This window comes from Lipophrys pholis, assembly GCF_963383615.2.
Source record: "Lipophrys pholis genome assembly, chromosome: 13".
NCBI classification, from domain to species: domain Eukaryota; kingdom Metazoa; phylum Chordata; class Actinopteri; order Blenniiformes; family Blenniidae; genus Lipophrys; species Lipophrys pholis.
The window spans coordinates 10870445-10889619 of record NC_137632.1 but is presented as its reverse complement, the minus strand read 5'-3'; the positions used below and the strand labels follow the sequence as shown (position 1 = coordinate 10889619).

The 19175-nt window shown below is 41.4% G+C and overlaps 2 protein-coding genes across 7 annotated transcripts; both read left to right on the top strand.

Annotated features, from left to right (window-relative positions):
• Positions 1–5350: 5350 nt before the first annotated feature.
• egfl6 (EGF-like-domain, multiple 6) lies at positions 5351–14076 on the top strand. Of its 2 annotated transcripts, XM_080477999.1 has the most exons (13): positions 5351–5745; positions 7075–7181; positions 7525–7617; positions 7819–7938; positions 8031–8150; positions 9369–9503; positions 9585–9707; positions 10174–10236; positions 10763–11008; positions 12579–12653; positions 12743–12838; positions 12937–13199; positions 13389–14076. In XM_080477999.1, exons 1-13 carry the CDS (start codon positions 5672–5674, stop codon positions 13494–13496), a joined length of 1623 nt encoding a protein of 540 aa, XP_080334125.1. In that variant the 5' UTR covers positions 5351–5671; the 3' UTR covers positions 13497–14076. The 2 variants fall into 2 exon arrangements, with proteins under 2 accessions (XP_080334125.1, XP_080334126.1); XM_080478000.1 differs by lacking the exon at positions 10174–10236 and having other exon boundaries at positions 13389–14071.
• A 1151-nt stretch (positions 14077–15227) lies between these two features.
• Positions 15228–19175, top strand: rab9a (RAB9A, member RAS oncogene family). Of its 5 annotated transcripts, none has more exons than XM_080478293.1 (3): positions 15228–15341; positions 15938–16106; positions 17530–19175. In XM_080478293.1, the coding sequence occupies exon 3, from the start codon at positions 17569–17571 to the stop codon at positions 18175–18177; it is 609 nt and encodes a 202-aa protein (XP_080334419.1). In that variant the 5' UTR covers positions 15228–15341; positions 15938–16106; positions 17530–17568; the 3' UTR covers positions 18178–19175. The 5 variants fall into 5 exon arrangements, with proteins under 5 accessions (XP_080334419.1, XP_080334418.1, XP_080334417.1 ...); XM_080478292.1 differs by lacking the exon at positions 15228–15341 and adding an exon at positions 15520–15697; XM_080478291.1 differs by lacking the exon at positions 15228–15341 and adding an exon at positions 15523–15697 and having other exon boundaries at positions 15935–16106.

Here is a 19175-nt window from a genome sequence, read left to right as displayed (position 1 = left end):
TGTTATAATAATCATCCATCCTGTGTATATTAGTTTGATTAGTAGAAGTATTTTTGTGTCATTCTCTGGAAGCCTCTAATACAGTTTTTATGTGTTGACACGTTGGTGAGAAAATGTATGACGCAGCTCTGCAGGGTTCTAGTCCTTCATGTTTCTTTCTCCAGATGCCGACTCAAAAAAACCTGCTCTCATAGCAAGAAGAAAATTGGGGTGGCTTCTAAAGCGTGCCAGCATTGTCGTTGCCAGCAGCCTCATAAAAAGAGGCTGCAAAGACAGAAGGCGATATCTGAGGAAAGACGTCTACGGAGAGCGACAAAGTGAATTTATCCAAGAAGACACATGATCTGAATTCAAGAGAGTAATCTATTGAGCAGTTGGCATGTGGTTAGAAAAGAGTGCAGATGTGAATCAACTTTCTCACGGTGCAGAAGAAAATGCACATTTGAAGAGCCGGCCTGCTGCTCGCCGGCTTTTTGAGCACAGATTAGTAGTTTGGAGATTGTTTAAAGCAGATGTAAAGCAATAGAAATCAAACCACTACAAAAGGAGCAATAAGAACAAAGATGGACAGAGAGCAGGTAGAAGAGTACACTTATACATTCTCACCCATTTCACTTTCATACTGTATTGTTAGCAGGCTGTGAAAAGTACTGCTTAGAGATGGACTAATCTAAAAATAATGGCAGAAAAACAGTAGTATTCACTAAAACTAGAAATAAATCTACGAGACCATTGACATAGAATTGTTAGTATATGATTATTATCTCATTAATACTAGTTTTCTTTAGCGTTAACAAATGTACAAAGTGAAATAGTATGAAGGTTACTAGAGCATAGTTAAAATAGTCAGTAATCCAGCTTCTATTTATGTACTCAACTTTGTGTCATAGTTCTGCAATTTGTAATTCACTTAAATTTTCATAAAAAGTAAAGACAGAGTGAAGAGAAACATGTAAGCTGGAAGGTTAAGCTACAGAAACAAAGACTGTCTTCTTGGATATCTAATTAATAGTACATGGAAAGCTTTAGATGAACCCAATCAGAAAATGCATTTAATTATCGTCTTCAATATAACTACACTTATCGACTCGCTTAAAACCACAACAATGTCATTTTTAAACCACACATTCATTGACAAAGGAAATGTAAATCCCTTGACACATATTGTTCAAATGAGGAAAACTGCAGCTTTGTTTGTTTTCCAACAAATAAGGTGTGTTTAGTTGCAGCAAATGGAAGTGGAGATAGCTGCTCTGTGCAATACCATGCAGATCAACCTGCAGTGGACTCATTGGAGCTGAGGCTATGGATTCAAATATGGCTACTGACATTTCACCTCTCTTTTTTACAGGAAGTCGTCTTTGACTCCAAATCTGGCATTTTTTCATCAACGCTGTCTGCAGAGTCATCGTCATCTGCCCCATCAAGATCAGGAATGTCATTGGTCACCTCCCATTTCATCAAATCTGAGAATTGATTGAACTGGCCAATCTCCTCATCTGAGTCGCCTTCACAGTCTTTCCAGTTGTTGAAATCAACACTGAGCCGACTCAGCTTGGCCTTCTCTTTTGTGAGCCTTGGCCACGCCTTCCCTGCTTGTGCTTTTTATAAATAACGCAACACTGAGCGGTTTGTACGCTGATACTGGTAATGCAGTATCAGCTGCATTACCAGCAGCATTAACTTTAGATTGAGAGGGGAGTATTGACCTGAGTGAGTTCTAGAAAGTGGGAAGGCACATTTCCGTAAAGGCTGTCAGTGCTGCAAAGTCATTCACCATTCGGAGTCACAGGTTATAGCCAGTTACAAAACCTACAATGAAAAAAAAAGCCAAATGAGCTTAACTTGTGTAGCTCAGTTCTCCCTCTTCTGCAGTCGTAATATGCTTTTACACGATTAGTCACATTCATCTGTTCACAATCAAACATTCACAACAATGGTGACTTCAGCCATACGAGGGGCTCTCACACACGCGCGCACAAACACACACACACACACACACACACACACACACACACACACACACACACACACACACACACACACACACACACACACACACACACACACACACACACACACACACACACACACACACACACACACACACACACACACACACACATTGTGTAATTTCAGAGCTTGTGGCATAACAAACAGGTTGTTTGTATGTTTATGGTTTCTGACATCATAAACAATGCTTGTTGCTTTTATTTTGGAGAGAAGGCAAAACAGTTGCAGGTTGGTTTTGTATGCGTTTCCCCATATCTCTACACAACAACTTAAATGTGGTGAGATCAGACAACAGTACAGAGTGTACATTGTTTTTGGATCCAACCAGTGATCGCAACTTGGGGCTCAGTGTCTTTACTTGGACTTGCTTTATCAACTGAGTCACAGCCACCCCATAGACACAAACGCATTACATGGAGACATCAGACAAACATCCTTCGCTTTGCATCTTGAAAAAGATATATAACTGATCCATTATATAATGTTAATTTTTTCATCGCAGAGGTGACTACTCAACCAGTTACAGGAAACAGCTGACCAATCATCATCTTGTATTCTTTTTTACATTTTTTCAAGATGTATTTTTTTAGCAGGTGATTAAGCGGCGGTGTATGATAGAAACGCAATAACACACAGTTAAACTGGCAACTTGAAACGAAACTAGCACGCCAATAACATGTACTTACTTACTAATTACACACAATGAGCTTATTCATGGCCATTCCTTTTGCCAAGTCTTTTGTTCCCCTGATTGGCAATTACTGGACTGTGTCTCCACCTACTGGAAGAAAACTGAAGTACAATGGAGACATGCTGATACTTGAAGTGTTGAACTGTTGGTAGTAAAAATCCATTAATGGCACCAGACATTGCACAGTGAAGCAGTGAGGAGCACTCTGGCCTCGCAGCGAGACTGTTCCGAGTCCAGGCTGGATGTTCTTCCTGTGTATTGGTTCTGTCCTGGTACTCTAGTCTACTCATACAGTTCAGAAACATGCTTTTGAGTTGAATCTATATTGCCTGTAGGTGGGAACTCTTGTGTGACTGTCGGTTTCTCTGTATTTGCTAAAGGGATGGCAAAAAAACGTTTTTCCTAAATTTTAAACGTGCTACCACTATCACAAATATTATCTTATTTAATCAGGTAATCCTGAATATTTCTTCACTAAAGTAAAATGTTAAATGAAAGTTTGAGCTCAATGAGTTTGACTGTTTATGAAAAAGTCATAAACTGCACAGAACTCTAGTCTTGCTTCAAATGTCAGTCTTTATTCAAAACAGACGAGGGCACTGTTGTTGCACTAATACCGATCCATTTCTCCCTCCATCCATTTTCTCAACTGTTTCCTCCACTAAAGGGTAGTTAGCTGAAGAGTTAGGGGAAGTACAGGGTATGCTGGGTACACAGGTTAATACTGTAAAAGTTGACATTCCATTACATGAACAAAACAAAAGCTTGATACACAGAGATTTGCAATAATGCTTATTTAAACAAAAAAACAGAATTCATCAAAAAGAAGTAATATATCTAAAATAGTTTTACCCTCCACTTGTTTCTTTTTATCATAATGTCGACGCAAAAATTCAAAGGAGACTAAATGCTGTGGACGAGCAGTCCCCTCACCACCAGCCTTCTCCTGTTGCTGTGCCCTCCAACAATCTCTGGTTCCCCGGAGGGAAATCTCACTCGACACTTGGAGAACCCGTGTTTGAATCCAATCTGAAGGAGCAGGGAGTGCTCGGCTCCCCAGGAGCATTCAAGGCTTTAGGGCTCAAGGGTAAATAGAGTCGGTAAAGTGGTGGCTTTCACTATTAACCAGAACCTTCCAGCTATAAGCTTACATCTCCAGACAACCACTGCAACCACAGAAATCTCTTTGCTGCGAGCTAACGGTGCAAACCACTGCAGCACCATGTCACTCTGTAAGAATATTCACAGAATTGATACCATACATCCGCCCCAGCACACCACACAGTGCATCACACTGCAGTCAGCACCAGCCGAAGAGCCTTAACGTACAGTGGACATGGCCCACATGCTTAAGATGTCAGTCGTATAGAGTCAGATTTCAGACTAGAAATGGAGGGCAGAGTGTCTGTGCATGTATGTGTGTGCAGGCTTGTGCACTTGTAATGTTGTTGTATGTTTTACTTTGATCACTTGGGTGGAATAACGAGTAATGATGACAAAGTCACAGTTTTCTGATTAACTTCAGAACATTTTTGCATCAAAACCTGCTCTTCAAAACTGCATTCCTTACTGCGATTATTTACCAGACATATTTTAGGACGCCTTCAATTAAAATAGATTTTCACTACACAACTGACATGAAAACTGAGCAGCCAAATGTTACCACACTCTCAGTTAAGATTATACAACTGCTTGACTAGCCTTGCTGTTGGTTTGAGATATAACACATAAAATACACAACTATGGTAAAGTACAGACAGTTGGTAAATTCAGTATCAGTGTGTTTGAAAAATGTTTAATGCACAAACAGATTTGGCGAAAATTCTGCAAGCAAAAGCTTTGGTTTCATCTTTATAGTAGTTTTGTATCTCCTGATGTCCAATATACACAGGCTTACAGCAATATAAGTATCCGAGCTGAATATGTTCTACAAGTAATAAAAGTCTGGATGAATCATTAGAAGCTTCCATTGGTCCATTTCATGCAACCACAGATTTTTTCTTTCTCATCTCAAACACCGGGTCTATCGTGGGTTTCGGAAAATCAACTTTGTTTCCAACTAAACAGACATGTGAAGTAGAAATGAAAATTATTTTGAATTTATCGCAAAACTTCTTCCTAAAGTATCTGAACAACAAATGTAAACTGAATCAGCTCCTGCAGAAATACGTCATGTTCACTTCCACGAGGCCATGCAAGCAGGGCCCAGATGTTAAAAGTGATTTTGGAAGTGTGAAAAGTCATTAAACACTTTTATGGCTGGACTTGAAGTGAACATGAGCGAGGAGCAAAACTTTATGTGTTACCTGTGAGCAGGACATCAAAGAGCACTGCACCCCCTAATGACGGGTCTTTGCATGTCTGAGTTCCACAATTAGTCAGTACAGCTAATTATCTAAAACGCAGCAAAAGGCAAACTGCTGAGTAGCAATTCTACAGTACAATTTGTTTTAGAGACAGAGATCACTTGGTTAGTTGGAGAGAGCAACAGTATAGTTTTTCCAAATGGTTTCACAGGGATTTTTTTTTATTTTTTTTATGTGGTCCTGTCTAGGATTGAAGCAAAGACAGAAGGACCCCTAAACGTAATCCCCACCCCCTTTTACAAACCCACTCCTACCTCCAAAAAGCCACCACCTATCTCTTAGTGCAGTGTCATTTCGCAGTGTGTCAACCCACCTCTGGAATTTCAGTGAGGAAGAAGGGAGAAGCAAATTATGGGACAGAGAGCAGCGGCAGCATAGAAAAGAGTGTGAGAGAGATTTTTCTATCCCCCCCCCCCGCCTCTTTGAGGTGACTTTGAGTTCGGGAAATACATGAAATCCAGCGTGCTTTCTATAAGCTCTCAACTGAGACCTGCTCCTGTCTAAGCAATTTAATGAGCGTTAGCCCCCAGGAGAACAAGTCAGAACTCACAGCAACAAAAGCCAGTCTCTTGGGAAACAAAGCGCTACGGCCGTGATAGACATGCAGCCATTTACTCTGGTCGGTGCTCTTATTCTCCTGCTCCACATCTCATCCGGCAGCACAGAAGCCCAAAGGTAAGTCAGTCAAGCATGTGATGTTGAACGGTGGGGTCTTGGACTGAGACCTGCAAGCAGGTGGGACTCTTACTTTTTGCTATGTCGTCAGTTAGGAATCTCAAAAGCCTCCAAAGTTTGATGTCTAACAGATGTTAGACGTACCACATAGCAGTAAGTCTGAATGCTCATAAAACCCCTCATATGTTACCTATAGAATTGGACAGTGTACAATTTGGCCTTAATCATGTGGCCAGGAAAGGAAATTACTAACACTTGAACTGCTGGTTTCTCCACACACCATTATTTTAAGTGGAGCTTTAAGAGTAACACGAACCCCTTTAGTTTGCACTGATTCGCGAGCTTTAAATCTTCACAGGGAAAACTGTTGTTTTGATGGCATGTACACATGCCGCCGCCGCCGCCGCCGAGTGTAACAGCTAAATGTAGCACAGCAACTGTTGATAACTGACGAGCACCTGTCACACTCCGCGTCTCCGCTGGACTATTCTGGTTGATTTCTATCAAGTCTCAGATTCCTCTAGTCATACTGGAGCCTAAGCCCCTTTTAAGATGCCAACACCGCTGAAACATAAACATCTTGGATGTCGAAAGGTTTGACTTTGAACACGGAGATAAAGATTACTAAAGATTTGAACTTATGACTCTTGGTTCCACGGTTTTTCCTGAGTCATTACGCTAATCACTTTAGGCATCTTAGGATTTTAACTAAGTTTACAGCTCCAAAATACACACACATGCAATGTCATCTGTATGTACGATGAGTTATTTTTGGTGGAATGTTAATTTGGTAACGACATCCGGGAAAACCTTAAATTTAGATTCTCATTTTATGTTAATTGACTTAACTTTTCTGCAGAAAATTCTTTTAGACAATGATCAAAGTTCAGTTAAAAAAAGAAGGAAATAGAAGTCTGTGAAGCATGAAACTGTAACACGGGAAGTGTCTGATTAGAGTGTTTTTTTTTATCCGTGGCCTACATCCTGTCAGCTGGCTCTTGCTCCACAGGGAGTCCCGCTTTCATCACTAGGTGTAGCTGCCTTAAAGGACACTTTATTTAGGTGGTTGTGTTGTTGGACAGTACTTTAAAATGAACATCTGACAACTGGCATTTAAGGTAACTTTTAGGGTTGTTGATGTGTGGGCTTAAAATTTGCAATAGTCTACATTTATCCTCAGTCTGTAACTGCATCGACTGAGCTCAGACTGGGCTGGAAAGCTTTATTTGCATTGGGAAGTTCTGTGGGCTGGCCAAGGTCAGCTGTAAATACTAGCAAAGACACACAAATTACACATCTTACCTTTTAGTCTTCTCTTCTTCAACAAAGGCACCACAGACAAGTCCCTACTGGAAACCAACCAGGTGTGTGTCGCTATGGCAGGAGACTTGAGTGTTGCTACGGCTGGGGGAAAAACAGTAAAGGACAATGTGAAGGTGAGACGGCTTCAAATTTCTAAAGTGGATTTTGCATCCAAAATGTGACACATCGTGAACAAAGCCCAATATATTCATGGTATATTTAATGCAATGTGTTTTATTATTGCACTGAGGTCTGAAATCCCTGCCTTGATCTCCTGACTATTGTTATTCCTTTCAGGAAAGATATTTTCCGGACCAAAAAATGTGCAGAAAATGAGAACCTACATTTAAAAAAAAAAAAAAAAAGACATTGGCTGTGTAATAGAAATGTGTGGTTTGACTGTGTTCCACTGTCCTCCACCACTGATATGTCTGGTGGTATTTTTATTTTATTTTTTTATCTTAAATGTTTTACCAGCTCAGTGTGAGCACGGGTGCAAGCATGGCGAGTGTGTTGGCCCCAACAAATGCAAGTGTTTCCCAGGATACACCGGAAAGACATGCAATCAAGGTAACTGTGGTTACTGGGGAGCGTCTGGAAACATTGTTCAGTCTGGGTACAAAATAATCTAATTTCCTGTGGATAACTTCTTTTTTTTTTTTTATAATCTAACTATCTGCAGTATTGCAACGGGTTTGAGTTAAATGTTGGAAAAGGCAGTGCTGCAGATAAAAAACAAAACAAAAAAAAACAACGAGTTCTTCTTTCTAGATCTGAATGAGTGTGGCTTGAAACCTCGTCCCTGCGAGCATCGCTGCATGAACACCCATGGTAGCTACAAGTGTTACTGTCTCAATGGATACACCCTGATGCCGGATGGATCCTGTGCCAGTGAGTCCAACTGAGGAAATATTCATACAGAACCAGAGGATGACACAAGAGTTTTTACGTATAAGTCTGATCACGTGTGTGCATGCTTACAGATTCAAGGACATGCTCTCTTGCTCACTGCCAGTACGGCTGTGAGGAGGTACATGGGGAAATCCGCTGCCTCTGTCCATCAGCAGGCCTGAAACTGGGGCAAGATGAGAGAACTTGTGTAGGTGAGCAGTGCTATTCACACAATGACACAATGGCACAGTGAGTTAGTGTTTCCCAGCATTCAGTGCCATGCAACCAAAGCCCATGTTAAATAAAACAAATTAATGAAAACAGGCACAAACAATGTGATATAAGTAAGAAACAAAGTATAAAGACATTGAATTTCGTCTGTTTTTTTGTGTTTTTTTATGGCATATAGATCTGGATTTCTTTTTTTAGAATGGCAAGACATTGTGGATATTGTGTTACGTGACTTTTGCATGCTGGAGTTCAAAATCAGATGGATGCAATTAAGTTATATTTCTTCCCACAAAACTGCTTGAGCTGACCCTGAGCCAGCGGGACACAATCACACAGGGGAAGTAATATACTGGCTGCGCAGCATTAGGTTTCAGGAGTGCCATGGATCCAACTTTCAAATAAATTTGATTAACAGAGATTGTCTTCGAAAATGTGCCCCAAAAAAAAAAATAAACGGTATCCCTCAAGGAATCCTGCAAAATATGATGAAAGAAACACATTTGTACCATATCAAAAAAATATATATAAAAATAAGCAAAATGTAGACTATCTGGTCTGCAACAGATACGATAGAACCCCAATTGTCTGCAGGGCCAAAATGTTCATTTGCTTCACAACTTAAGACTTGGCACTGGATCACGCTCAAATTCATGACGGCAATTGCGCTATTACCTCAAAACACTTCATGCACACATGGCCTCCAGGAATATTCGCCATTGTTTTCACAGCAGCGTCAGTAGCCTGCTTGATACACACCACCGCCTCCCACCAGTCTGGGCAACGCATCAAACGTATTCTAGCATTGTTGGGCGGAGAGGAATTGTGTTGATGATCACCCGGATGGCGATGCTCCCTGCTGGCAGGAGAAAAGAGCAGCTAATGACTCAGTGGGAATTATTGGAAGCAACCGGCTGGCCAGAAAAATGGTCTGCGGGAAGTGGCGGTGTCTATGATGCAGTAGAAATGAGCCTTTCACCAATAGTATAAAGTAAACAGATTAAAAAAATGATCCGATTATCATTATTGGTCGTGGTACGTCTGAAATGCAGGTTCCCAAATTTGCAGTACAGAGTAAATGTGAAGTGATTTATTAGTATAGTGCTGAAAGATTTGGCCTATTAGATTCACACAGATCCATAAATATATATATATAAAAAAAAAACCTTTACAACTTTCTCCTTTGTTTTGTCTCTATTTAGATATTGACGAATGTGTGACTGGGAGGAACCTCTGCCCGTACAACAGACAATGCGTGAACACCTTTGGCAGCTATTACTGCAAGTGCCAGGATGGCTACGATCTGAAATATGTTGAGGGGAAATATGACTGCGTAGGTAAGGTATACAAGTTTATGAAGGCGAACTGTCTGTAAGCGGTGATACGAACGGTACAAATAAGGCTTCTTCCAATTCCAGACCTCGATGAGTGTGCCGCCGGCGCCCACAAGTGCAGCCACCACGCTGTCTGTTTGAACACTCAAGGATCCTACAAGTGCAGGTGCAAGTCTGGCTTCAGAGGCAATGGCTTCGAATGCTCTGGTGAGATCCAACATCTGCTACTCACAACTATGAATGTGTTCATCTTACGTGTTTCAATATGGCAAGACATGGCGAGATCGCAAATGAAGATGCTTACACTAGATGGCAGGAACATATGTCTCGGGCCTTCCCAGATGAGAGCAGTCAGTCAGATAGAAGCCGTTTAACAGCAACATATTTCATTTGGACTCTTTAAACATCAGAAACTGCAGTCCTGCCAAGGCCAGTTTCCTGTTTTCAGACTTCACTCCCTTCACAGATGTTTGCATGAGAGAAGCAGAGATTGAAAACACACCTGTGTAAATATATGGCACTGCGCTGCAGCCTTCCTACTGAGGAAGTGGAAAGGAAGGTAGTGCTGTACTCGTTGAACCAGACCCAGACAACAGGTGAAATTTCATGTGGCCAAATTACATAAAGAGTTCATGAGTTTCAGTGTGAATGAAGATGCCTTTATTTCTTGTAGTCAAACCCTTTTATCAGAGGCCGTGGGATGGAGACAAGGGCAGTGCAGATGATTTCCTGAATGGTGAGACTGTGCAGAGCCTCAAACTCTGCATTGGATATTCCTGCTCTGCTCTGCAACCCCATCCATCCCGTCCTTCCCTCTCGCCTACTTTGAAGAATGCCTCTCCCAACTCTCTGCCTGGCTCTTGGCTGGATATGTTGTATGCCCACAATGTTCGCAGCTTGTTATAAAAATCCTCAGCATGACCTTTTTCATAAAGCGCTGATATAACGAAAGGCTTGTAGATTCATCGCGACGCTATATAAAGATGTACTGAACGGACGTTACTGTCATGCATCACTTGCATGCGGTAGTATAATCCTATCTGTTGTTATAGCATGTTCATCTGCCATAGCTCCACCCCTGTGGGGAAGTGATCTATTTTGTTCATGAACTGGTAAGTGACTTCAGTGATGTGATTAATACGAATCACGTCTGCCAGACGACATGACAGCAAACGCACCTGCATCCTGGTAAAATATATTCATTTCCTTCACATGATTGCGGATCCATGTGTCTAATCGGTTTCCTCTTCCTTCCTATGCAGCCATCCCAGACTCCCAAGTGAAGCCCGGGATTCTGGGAGGCAAACTGAGCAACGAAGACATCAAAAACTTTATCCCCGAGCCAGTCTCAACGCCTCCTCCCAGGATCCGGCAGCAACCTTTTGACTATGAGGGAGAGGAGTACACTGGCGCTGAGACCGCGGGCAGAGAACAAGAGGAATTTCCCGAAGAGGAGGAGGATGAGGAAGAAGAAGACAACCAGCTCAACCCAAGAGGAGATGTCTTTGGTACGTTTCTCCTTTGTTTGGCCTGTTTGCAGTGAATTCATTCTACTATTCTGGGTGGTCTGTTGTACGCGCAGCATAAACACACTAAACGAACCCAGTATGTTTCGACTTTTGCTCTCGTCTCTGCACAGCATCTGAACGTAATTACACATTGTTCAGTAGGAAGCGAAACAAGTACAACTGAGCAACCCTGGATTAAACCATTGGCCAAAGAGGACAATGAGTTAGGTTCATCAAGTTGAAATCAATAATCAATTTCTAAGAAAAGAAAAAGTGGAAGTCCTCAAACATGATCATTTAACTCTACAAAGCTCACAAAATCTGAATAAGATTTGTTTTTGTGTTGCATTACAAGCACTGCAATTGTTATGAATTTACTATCACAAAACTTAGTATTCTTTTGTTTTGGATTCTAACATAATTCTCTCTGAACTGCTCATACTTAACCAGGGTTTATAAACATGTTTGTAGGTTATTAGGAATCAAGAGATGTGCGATTAAACTCAACCTCATCATTTGATTGATTATAACAAATGACAAACTGATGTGTTCATACAGTAGCAGTCATCTGACTGAAAAATCCCATAGATGATGTCTCCTTTCATCAAAAATCCCTATCCTTATGGAAACATCCAAGCCCGTGTAAGAAGCCAGGTAGCAAGAGGAGACAGGCCCCAAGACATCCATCACCTCCAGGGAGGAATTTTACTTTGTCGGTATGTGAGAGCTGAAGGATAGGACCCATCCTGGGTTTGCTTCCCATCCCCTGGGAGGAGGGTGAGGAAGGGAGGATAGTTACAAAGCCCCCAAGCCTTTTATTATGTTTTCCCCAAAACAGCTGTTGTGCAAACAGACTTGAGTCCTTGTAGGAAAGTCTGTCATCAGCACTTGAGACCTCTCTAACACCAGCCCACTGTGGCTTTGCAGGTTCAATAACCCCAGCTGTCACTCGTCTCCGTGTGAAAGGGGGTTTCATGGGGGTGATTTGCTGCAGGGGCTTTAAAAGGCTTGGGGAACAGGGGGAGGGGGCTATATCCTAAAGTTGTAATTCCATTTGAAGAAATGGATGACAGCAGGGCAGGTCTACACCTGTTTGTTAAAAGCCCCTTTCTAGCTTTTGTTTTATCATGGAAAATCTTTGCTGTATTATTTGGGATCTTTTTCAAGAGTACATACTTTTAAAAAGCCATTTCAAACACTATAATTACAATTCAGTTGGTCTACTGAGGTACACTTAGATAACAATTTATGAGGTACCGCCACTTCTAAAATGCTCACAATAAATCTAACCTTCGACTTTCTGTTTGAACAGAACGTGACAACCTTCATACAGAGCACCACGGGCAAAAGATTCAATTTAAAACCTTTGTGCAGCTACTGCTTGTTAAAATAATCACAATAGATTGTCAAAATATTTTCCTCATAGGTTCTGCTAAAGTCAAGTCAAACACATTAGAAGTCCATTCATATGAGTCCCACTGAATGGCAACAAGATGCATATTTACCAGAGTTACAATCTCATGAATAAAAATTAATGATCCTTTTCCCCCCTTCTCATTCATGAACCCAGTTTCAGAGGACTTTGAGTCCGTGTTCGGTCCAGCCACAGAAATCAAGGAGATCCATATAGCACCAGCTCAGGAAGGTATTAATTACTTTGACTGCGCAATGTTTATACAATGGTTTACTGAAAACGTTCTGATTCTCATCCCAAAAATGTCTTTTACCTTCCAGAGTACATCTTGGACTGCAACTTTGATCAGGGAGCATGCGAATGGGTCCAAGACCGGGCTGACGACATTGATTGGAGTGTGGCTTACCACGATCATGGTAACGAAGTGCTATGCAGCATACGATAGAAGATAAAACACGTTTTTCAGATTTTGCGTATTCATGTGCTGTTACTCACACGTGGAATAAACTGTCAGGTGCTGTGTACTACATGGCCCTGAGTGGGCTCCTCGGGGACCAGGGCGACGTGGCCAAGCTGAAGTTGCTTCTGAGCGACCGCGCTCAGCAGGGCAGCTTCTGCCTGGCCTTCGACTACCGCGTGGTCGGCCACAATGTGGGAACGCTCAGGGTGTTGCTGGATAACAATGCATACCCAGTGTGGGAGCAGAGTCAAAGCCGGGACCAGAGCTGGCAGGCGGAGTTCCTCACTGTGGCCTGGACAGTAGAGGCCCCAGAGTCTGTGAGTACTTTGTCAGATTTAATCAATATACTAAAATACTAATCGCCCAAGCCCTGCTTCTCAAATATCTGTGAGTAATAGTGGAGATTGTTCTGAGGGTGTAACGCCACTGGGTTAAATCCCATTACAAAGAATATTGAGTGAAATCTGTGACATGGATATGTGACGGTACGATTGTATGTCTTTCAGATTATCTTTGAAGGTCAGCGTGGGGAAGGTCTTGGAGGTGAAATAGGACTCGATAATGTTGTGCTGACCTCAGGACCCTGTCAAGATGACGCCAGTCCAATCTTTTAAGAATTTCCACCTCCGATCAACATTTCTGTGCTGACTGATACCTGTCATCATTACTTCTCATTTCCAAAGTCCAGGGTCTTACATGTCTTCAACGGAGCTCCGCAGTCTTCTTTCATCGCGCAGTCACGTGGTCTGAAGCCATAAATATGTACGATCAGCGCATGCATGTTTACTTCACCACCATGCCGCTGCCCCAGCGCATCCCACCACATTCATACCTTATAAGGGGACTTTCTTTTTTAATTGTCTCGAGCAATACAAATGACTCAGTTCTCAGGAATAGGCGGAAATGCTAACTTTGCCTGTTAGTTGTGTTTAACAGTATTGTGCTTAGGCCTTTGTTGCGTGTGTGACAATGTATTGCTGAAGTTGCCTAAAAATAATCTACAACATATAATGTGAATTGTTAGCTTAATTGTTCCTGATAGCTTAGATGAGAAAAAAACAATTTTGAAGGCTGTTTAGTTAAACTCATGATTAAAAAAAGAAAAAAAAGTATTAGGACATAAATGCTGTAAAATGTATTTTAAAATAATGCTGTATTAGTACATTAAAATTGTTTTTATACAATTCTGCCTGCAGTTTCTTTGTCTATGTTGTTGTGATACTACATATTTGAAGGGCCGAACAGTTGGCACCTCTGTATGGGAGTTCTCCCAGTAGGGTTTCTTCAGGTTGTCCAGCTTCCTTTCACAGTCCAAAACATCTGGTTTGGTTAATTTGTGACTTGAAATGCTTCACAGAGTTGAATGAGTGTGTTTCCTGCCTTCACCAGGCTGAGATCCGCTCCAGCGCCGTGTGTTGGATAAAATGAATAGAAGATGGACGGATGGATATACATCTGAAATTATAATCCTGATCCTGTTTATGCAAATTTATGCAAATAGGAAGGAAGGAAAAACTACAGAACCTAACCTTAAATGTATGAATGCCAGAGCTGATATTTTCAAATATAAAAATGTTTCAGGACTCTACAGACACTAGTGCATTTCTTTCAAATTCAAAAGAGAAATGTGCTCATAATGAGATAGCCAGATCACAGAGTAACCATAGACAGAAATATTTATGTGGTTTCTATAATCATTGCTGTCTTTAAAGGAAAATATACACAAAGGACTTCTGGAGTACAGTTTTGAGGTATTTGTGCTTCGCTTGATTTAGTGGGTGTTTTCTACATTATCCAAATCACAGATGGAAAATTGCAGCATTAAATGGAGGCCTAACCACTACTATGCCCATTAACCAAACCACAACCCAAAAAGGGGCAGCATAAATCATTCTCACTTTGAGTACTTGTCGTAACTTTTTATGAAAAGTTTGAGTGGTTCTGAAGTACTTTGATATTCTGTGTTGTTTAATTTAGTGGACATTTCAGTGGGATACCTAGCTATAATCAAACTAACTCCAGGGAAAACGATGTATATCATTTCTTTTAACTAATATGCATTTGGCTTATATAAAAAGTAAACTTTTTCTTCAATGTACAAAGCTGATAGATAACAGCTATATATCGCCCTCTGGTGGTGTTGCAATAAACTACAAAGAAGTGACGGATACCAAATAATTTTTAACAGATGTGATGCCAAGGTTAGTTAAAACTGCGATATACACATACAGAAGCCAAGAGCATAAACGTGCCGTATCCTCTGTAATGAATTAAAGTAATGTATAAGTGAGGGCCTGCTGCGTTACCTCTGCGCTCGTTGGTTGTTTCTGTCGGCTGATGAGATCACATGACCGGTGTTTCGGCTGAATTGGTTTCCCCGTCGACTGATGACCAACTTTCTTGAGCGTCCGTCGTTACAGCAGTAGTAACACCAGTTGTTAAAATATGACACAGAAAAGGTACGACATCTCAAAACTTTGTTGTGAATATGGTAAATTTCACTCACCAGGACAGCTATGGGTTTATGTCAATTTTATTTTTTTAACATCTGCTGTTACGAGCGTCAACAACAGCGGCTAAAGGAAGTCGGTCACCCCTTAACAGGGATACCAGTTAATCTGATACACCGGGTGCTACTCTGTGGCTGCTCCGTGTTAGCACGTTAGCAGTGAGCCTCTGGAGCTGACCAGGAAATTGTGCTCCCTGACGTTATATCGACTCACGCCGGGGCGAGGAGCTGTCAAACTAATGCGTCTACATTACCCCACTTGTTTCGCTATCGTTGATTCAGCTGCAGCTCCACCCAAACTATAAGGTACTGTTATTAACAAGAGGGAGTGCGCTGCATTAACTCCAGCTGTGTTGTTTTTCCTCTTTCATGTTAGCCTAGCTTAGCCTGGAGCTAACTCTGGATATTAATTGTTTCTCGTGATTTTCTCGAAGCTCGTTTTTCAGTACCGCGTATGCCACAGCCACAAACTAAGCCTTTATTGTTTACAATCGCTGCAACGACATTGATGGTTTGATCGCGATTTGACTTCTCACGTCTCAGCAGCCGGCAGCCACAATCAGGAAGCTTGGAAGGCTAACGTCACTGTGTTCCAGCTGGCTGATCGTCACCTGCATGGCTGCTCACATCAACATTAAACCATGAGCATGTGACCGCAGACTGGCGTTTACTTCACATGATCTGGACGAGCAAAGGATATCCAACTCGACAAGAGGTGAGAGAGTGAACTCGCCAAACATTCACCAAAGTCAAGTTTCTGCAGAGGAGTGCAACACATTGAGCACCGTGGATTGTTAGTACATGCAGAATCAAGTGATGTGCAAGGCATTTTATTGCAGAACAATATATTCAATAGATCTTTTTGATTGGCAAGAGATCCCTGACAAGTTTATGTAGTTGCAAAACGCCTATGCAACCAAAAAATATATTTATTTTCAAGGTGCAGGTGTGGTATTGACCACTCTCTGAAAGAATATAAGGTTAAGCTGTCCAACATTAACATTTTTAGTGTGGAAGCCAGTAATCGATACACAATCTTCAGATAATAAGGTAGCACTACTATAAAAGCTCTGAGAACACAGTTTATTGTTGCACTCACAGATCCTTGTTCAAGCCGAAACGGTCAATAAAGAAACACAAGCTAAGTAACAGGACAGGGTAGAGTCCTATGATCCAGAAGAGAGAAAAAACAGTAGAACTGTGATCTCTAAAATGAATAGATGAACGGCCATCTGTTGTCAGTTAAACCTGTATCCTTGACTTAGAGATAAATTTGTACAAATGGTGACTGACGTATACATCATTAGTGCTGCGTGACTAGTACAGATTTTGGAGCAACACACCCTGTACATTTTATTTTTTTATACAATTTCAGCAAGAAGTGGCTAAACTATATGTAGCACTCCATTGAGTAAGAATAAAATATATAATGAAATAAAAGATATAACAAAGTTTTAAACATTAACCCAGTGTGTCAAAGTTAAGTTTAGGTTATTGTTTTTGTGGATAACACGTACTGTCAGACACTCGTACCCAATATGTGTGTCTGTGTGGGGGTCCTCATGTAAAGACAACAAATATGTGCAGTGTTGGTAAACTGTGGATCAAGTTTAAATGGAATAGAATCATGTCTTCCTGACTTTAAAAGCCTCAAATATACTACAATAACAAGGTTCATTTTTTTAAGAATCTTTACAAACATTTAAAGACAACTCAGTTTAAATAGAAATACAATTATGTCTTTTTGGCTTCTGTTCATCGGATTTTATTCGCTGAGATCTATTGTCAGCGAGAAAGGGGAGTGCTTCAGCTCAGTGAATAAACTGAAGGTAAAGGGTAGGGTGCTATATAAATGACATGGCAAAGTGATAAAGGGGAAAAAACAGGCAGTGCTGATTATGTAAAGTGTAACAGAAGTGGCTGTGTTGACTCTTAACACTCACTTCCCATAGTGCATTCGTCAAAACCAATGTGACGGTCCTCCCAATAGAAAGGTAAAAAGTTTAGGAAATGAATCAAAGTTATAACAAAGTGTCTCAAGAGACGCTCTTCAGTCAGGTGAACTGTTGACTTGAGCTTTCATGAGACATGTACGCACACATGCAAAACTCATGTGTGACTTTGTTTTGCTCCAATAGGTCAGTTACTTATACGTGAGCAGTTGAGAGAGAATAGCCATGACGACAAAGACGTCCCTGCTGAAGGTGATTCTGCTGGGTGACGGCGGGGTCGGGAAGAGCTCCATCATGAACCGATACGTCACCAACAAGTTCGACGCACACCTCTTCCACACCATTGGCGTGGAGTTCCTCAACAAGGACCTGGAGGTGGACGGCCACCAGGTCACCCTGCAGATCTGGGACACTGCCGGCCAGGAGCGTTTCCGCAGCCTGAGGACTCCTTTCTACCGTGGCTCTGACTGCTGCCTGCTCACCTTCAGCGTTGACGACAACCAGAGTTTTCTCAATTTAGGCAACTGGAAGAAGGAGTTCATCTACTACGCCGACGTGAAGGAGCCAGAGAAGTTTCCGTTTGTGGTGTTGGGCAACAAGTTGGATGTGACGGAGCGGCAGGTGTCGTCCGAGGAGGCTCAGCAGTGGTGCCAGGAGAACGGTGACTACCCCTATTATGAGACCAGCGCCAAGGATGCCACCAATGTAGCAGTGGCCTTTGAGGAGGCGGTGCGCAGAGTGTTGGCAATGGATGAAAGAACGGACCACCTCATCCCCACAGACACAGTCAAGCTCCACAGAAAGCCTCGCTCTGCCACCACGTGCTGTTCATAACACCCGGGGGGTCTCACTAATATGAATTTGCCGTTTATGCCTGTTTGTGTGACGAGGCTGTAGGTGTGCAATTCTGTAGTAACATTTTATTTAAGCAAATTCTGCCGCTGGCTTTGTGATTTTGTTATACTGTTGAAGGTTGGAGAGTGAAAGTGGAAAGCAACACTAACATCAACACACTCCAATTATGAAATTAACCTCAAAGCATTGATTCACGTCGGTCCAGTATATTATGCGATCGCTGAAAAGTTCCATGATTCTGTCATAAAAAAAAAAAGAAATTGAAATTCTGTGTTAAACTGTGTACTATTTTGGAGAGTGCAACCATTAATGGACTGTTAAAGCTCACTCCCAAATGTGTGCAGAGTGACGACCAATCGAATTTCTATTTAGGAAATAATCACATAGTTAGAAAAACGTATACCTCTCAATAACCTATATTTCTGAGAATGATGAAGTGGCTACAACACTACTTTGTACAACTAACAACTTAAGGCTCGTTATAACCGCACCTTTACGTCACGTTTGTGCACTTTGTAAATATGTTATGGCTTTGTGCTGGAAGCACCGAGTGCTGAGCCCCCCCATCCCCACCCCCAGAAAATAAATATTGAAGCAAGCTTAACATGCATGACACATGATTATATTTAAGTTTCTGGGAACATTTTGTAAGCCATTTTTACCTTGAAGAAAATCACCGAGTCAAGAAGAGACTCTGCTGGAAGAAAGTGTAATGAAGTTTTCATTGATTGTTTGGTTTTTTTTTTTTCTTACTGCTGTTTTTGTTTGTTTTTGTTTTTTTCAATGATTCTGTCCTTCAGAACACTAACATTTTTTTTTATACTTACAAATTCTTTCTTCACAGCCTAATGCAATAGTGAATCAGTCATTTATCTTCAATGTGTTAGGTTTCATTTCTGGTCTAAAACTGTACTACTGGAATGTCAAAGGATAAATAAACCCCTGAGAACCGTCTTTAGAGTATGTGTTCGAGCCTG

Excerpts from the sequence above, each read along its gene's own strand:
- egfl6 (XM_080477999.1), top strand. The coding sequence starts at position 5,672 with ATGCAGCCATTTACTCTGGTCGGTGCTCTTATTCTCCTGCTCCACATC. Across the intron at positions 9,708-10,173 it reads CAATGGCTTCGAATGCTCTG|TCAAACCCTTTTATCAGAGG; the intron begins GTGAGATCCAAC and ends TATTTCTTGTAG. Across the intron at positions 12,654-12,742 it reads TATAGCACCAGCTCAGGAAG|AGTACATCTTGGACTGCAAC; the intron begins GTATTAATTACT and ends TTTACCTTCCAG.
- rab9a (XM_080478293.1), top strand. The coding sequence starts at position 17,569 with ATGACGACAAAGACGTCCCTGCTGAAGGTGATTCTGCTGGGTGACGGC.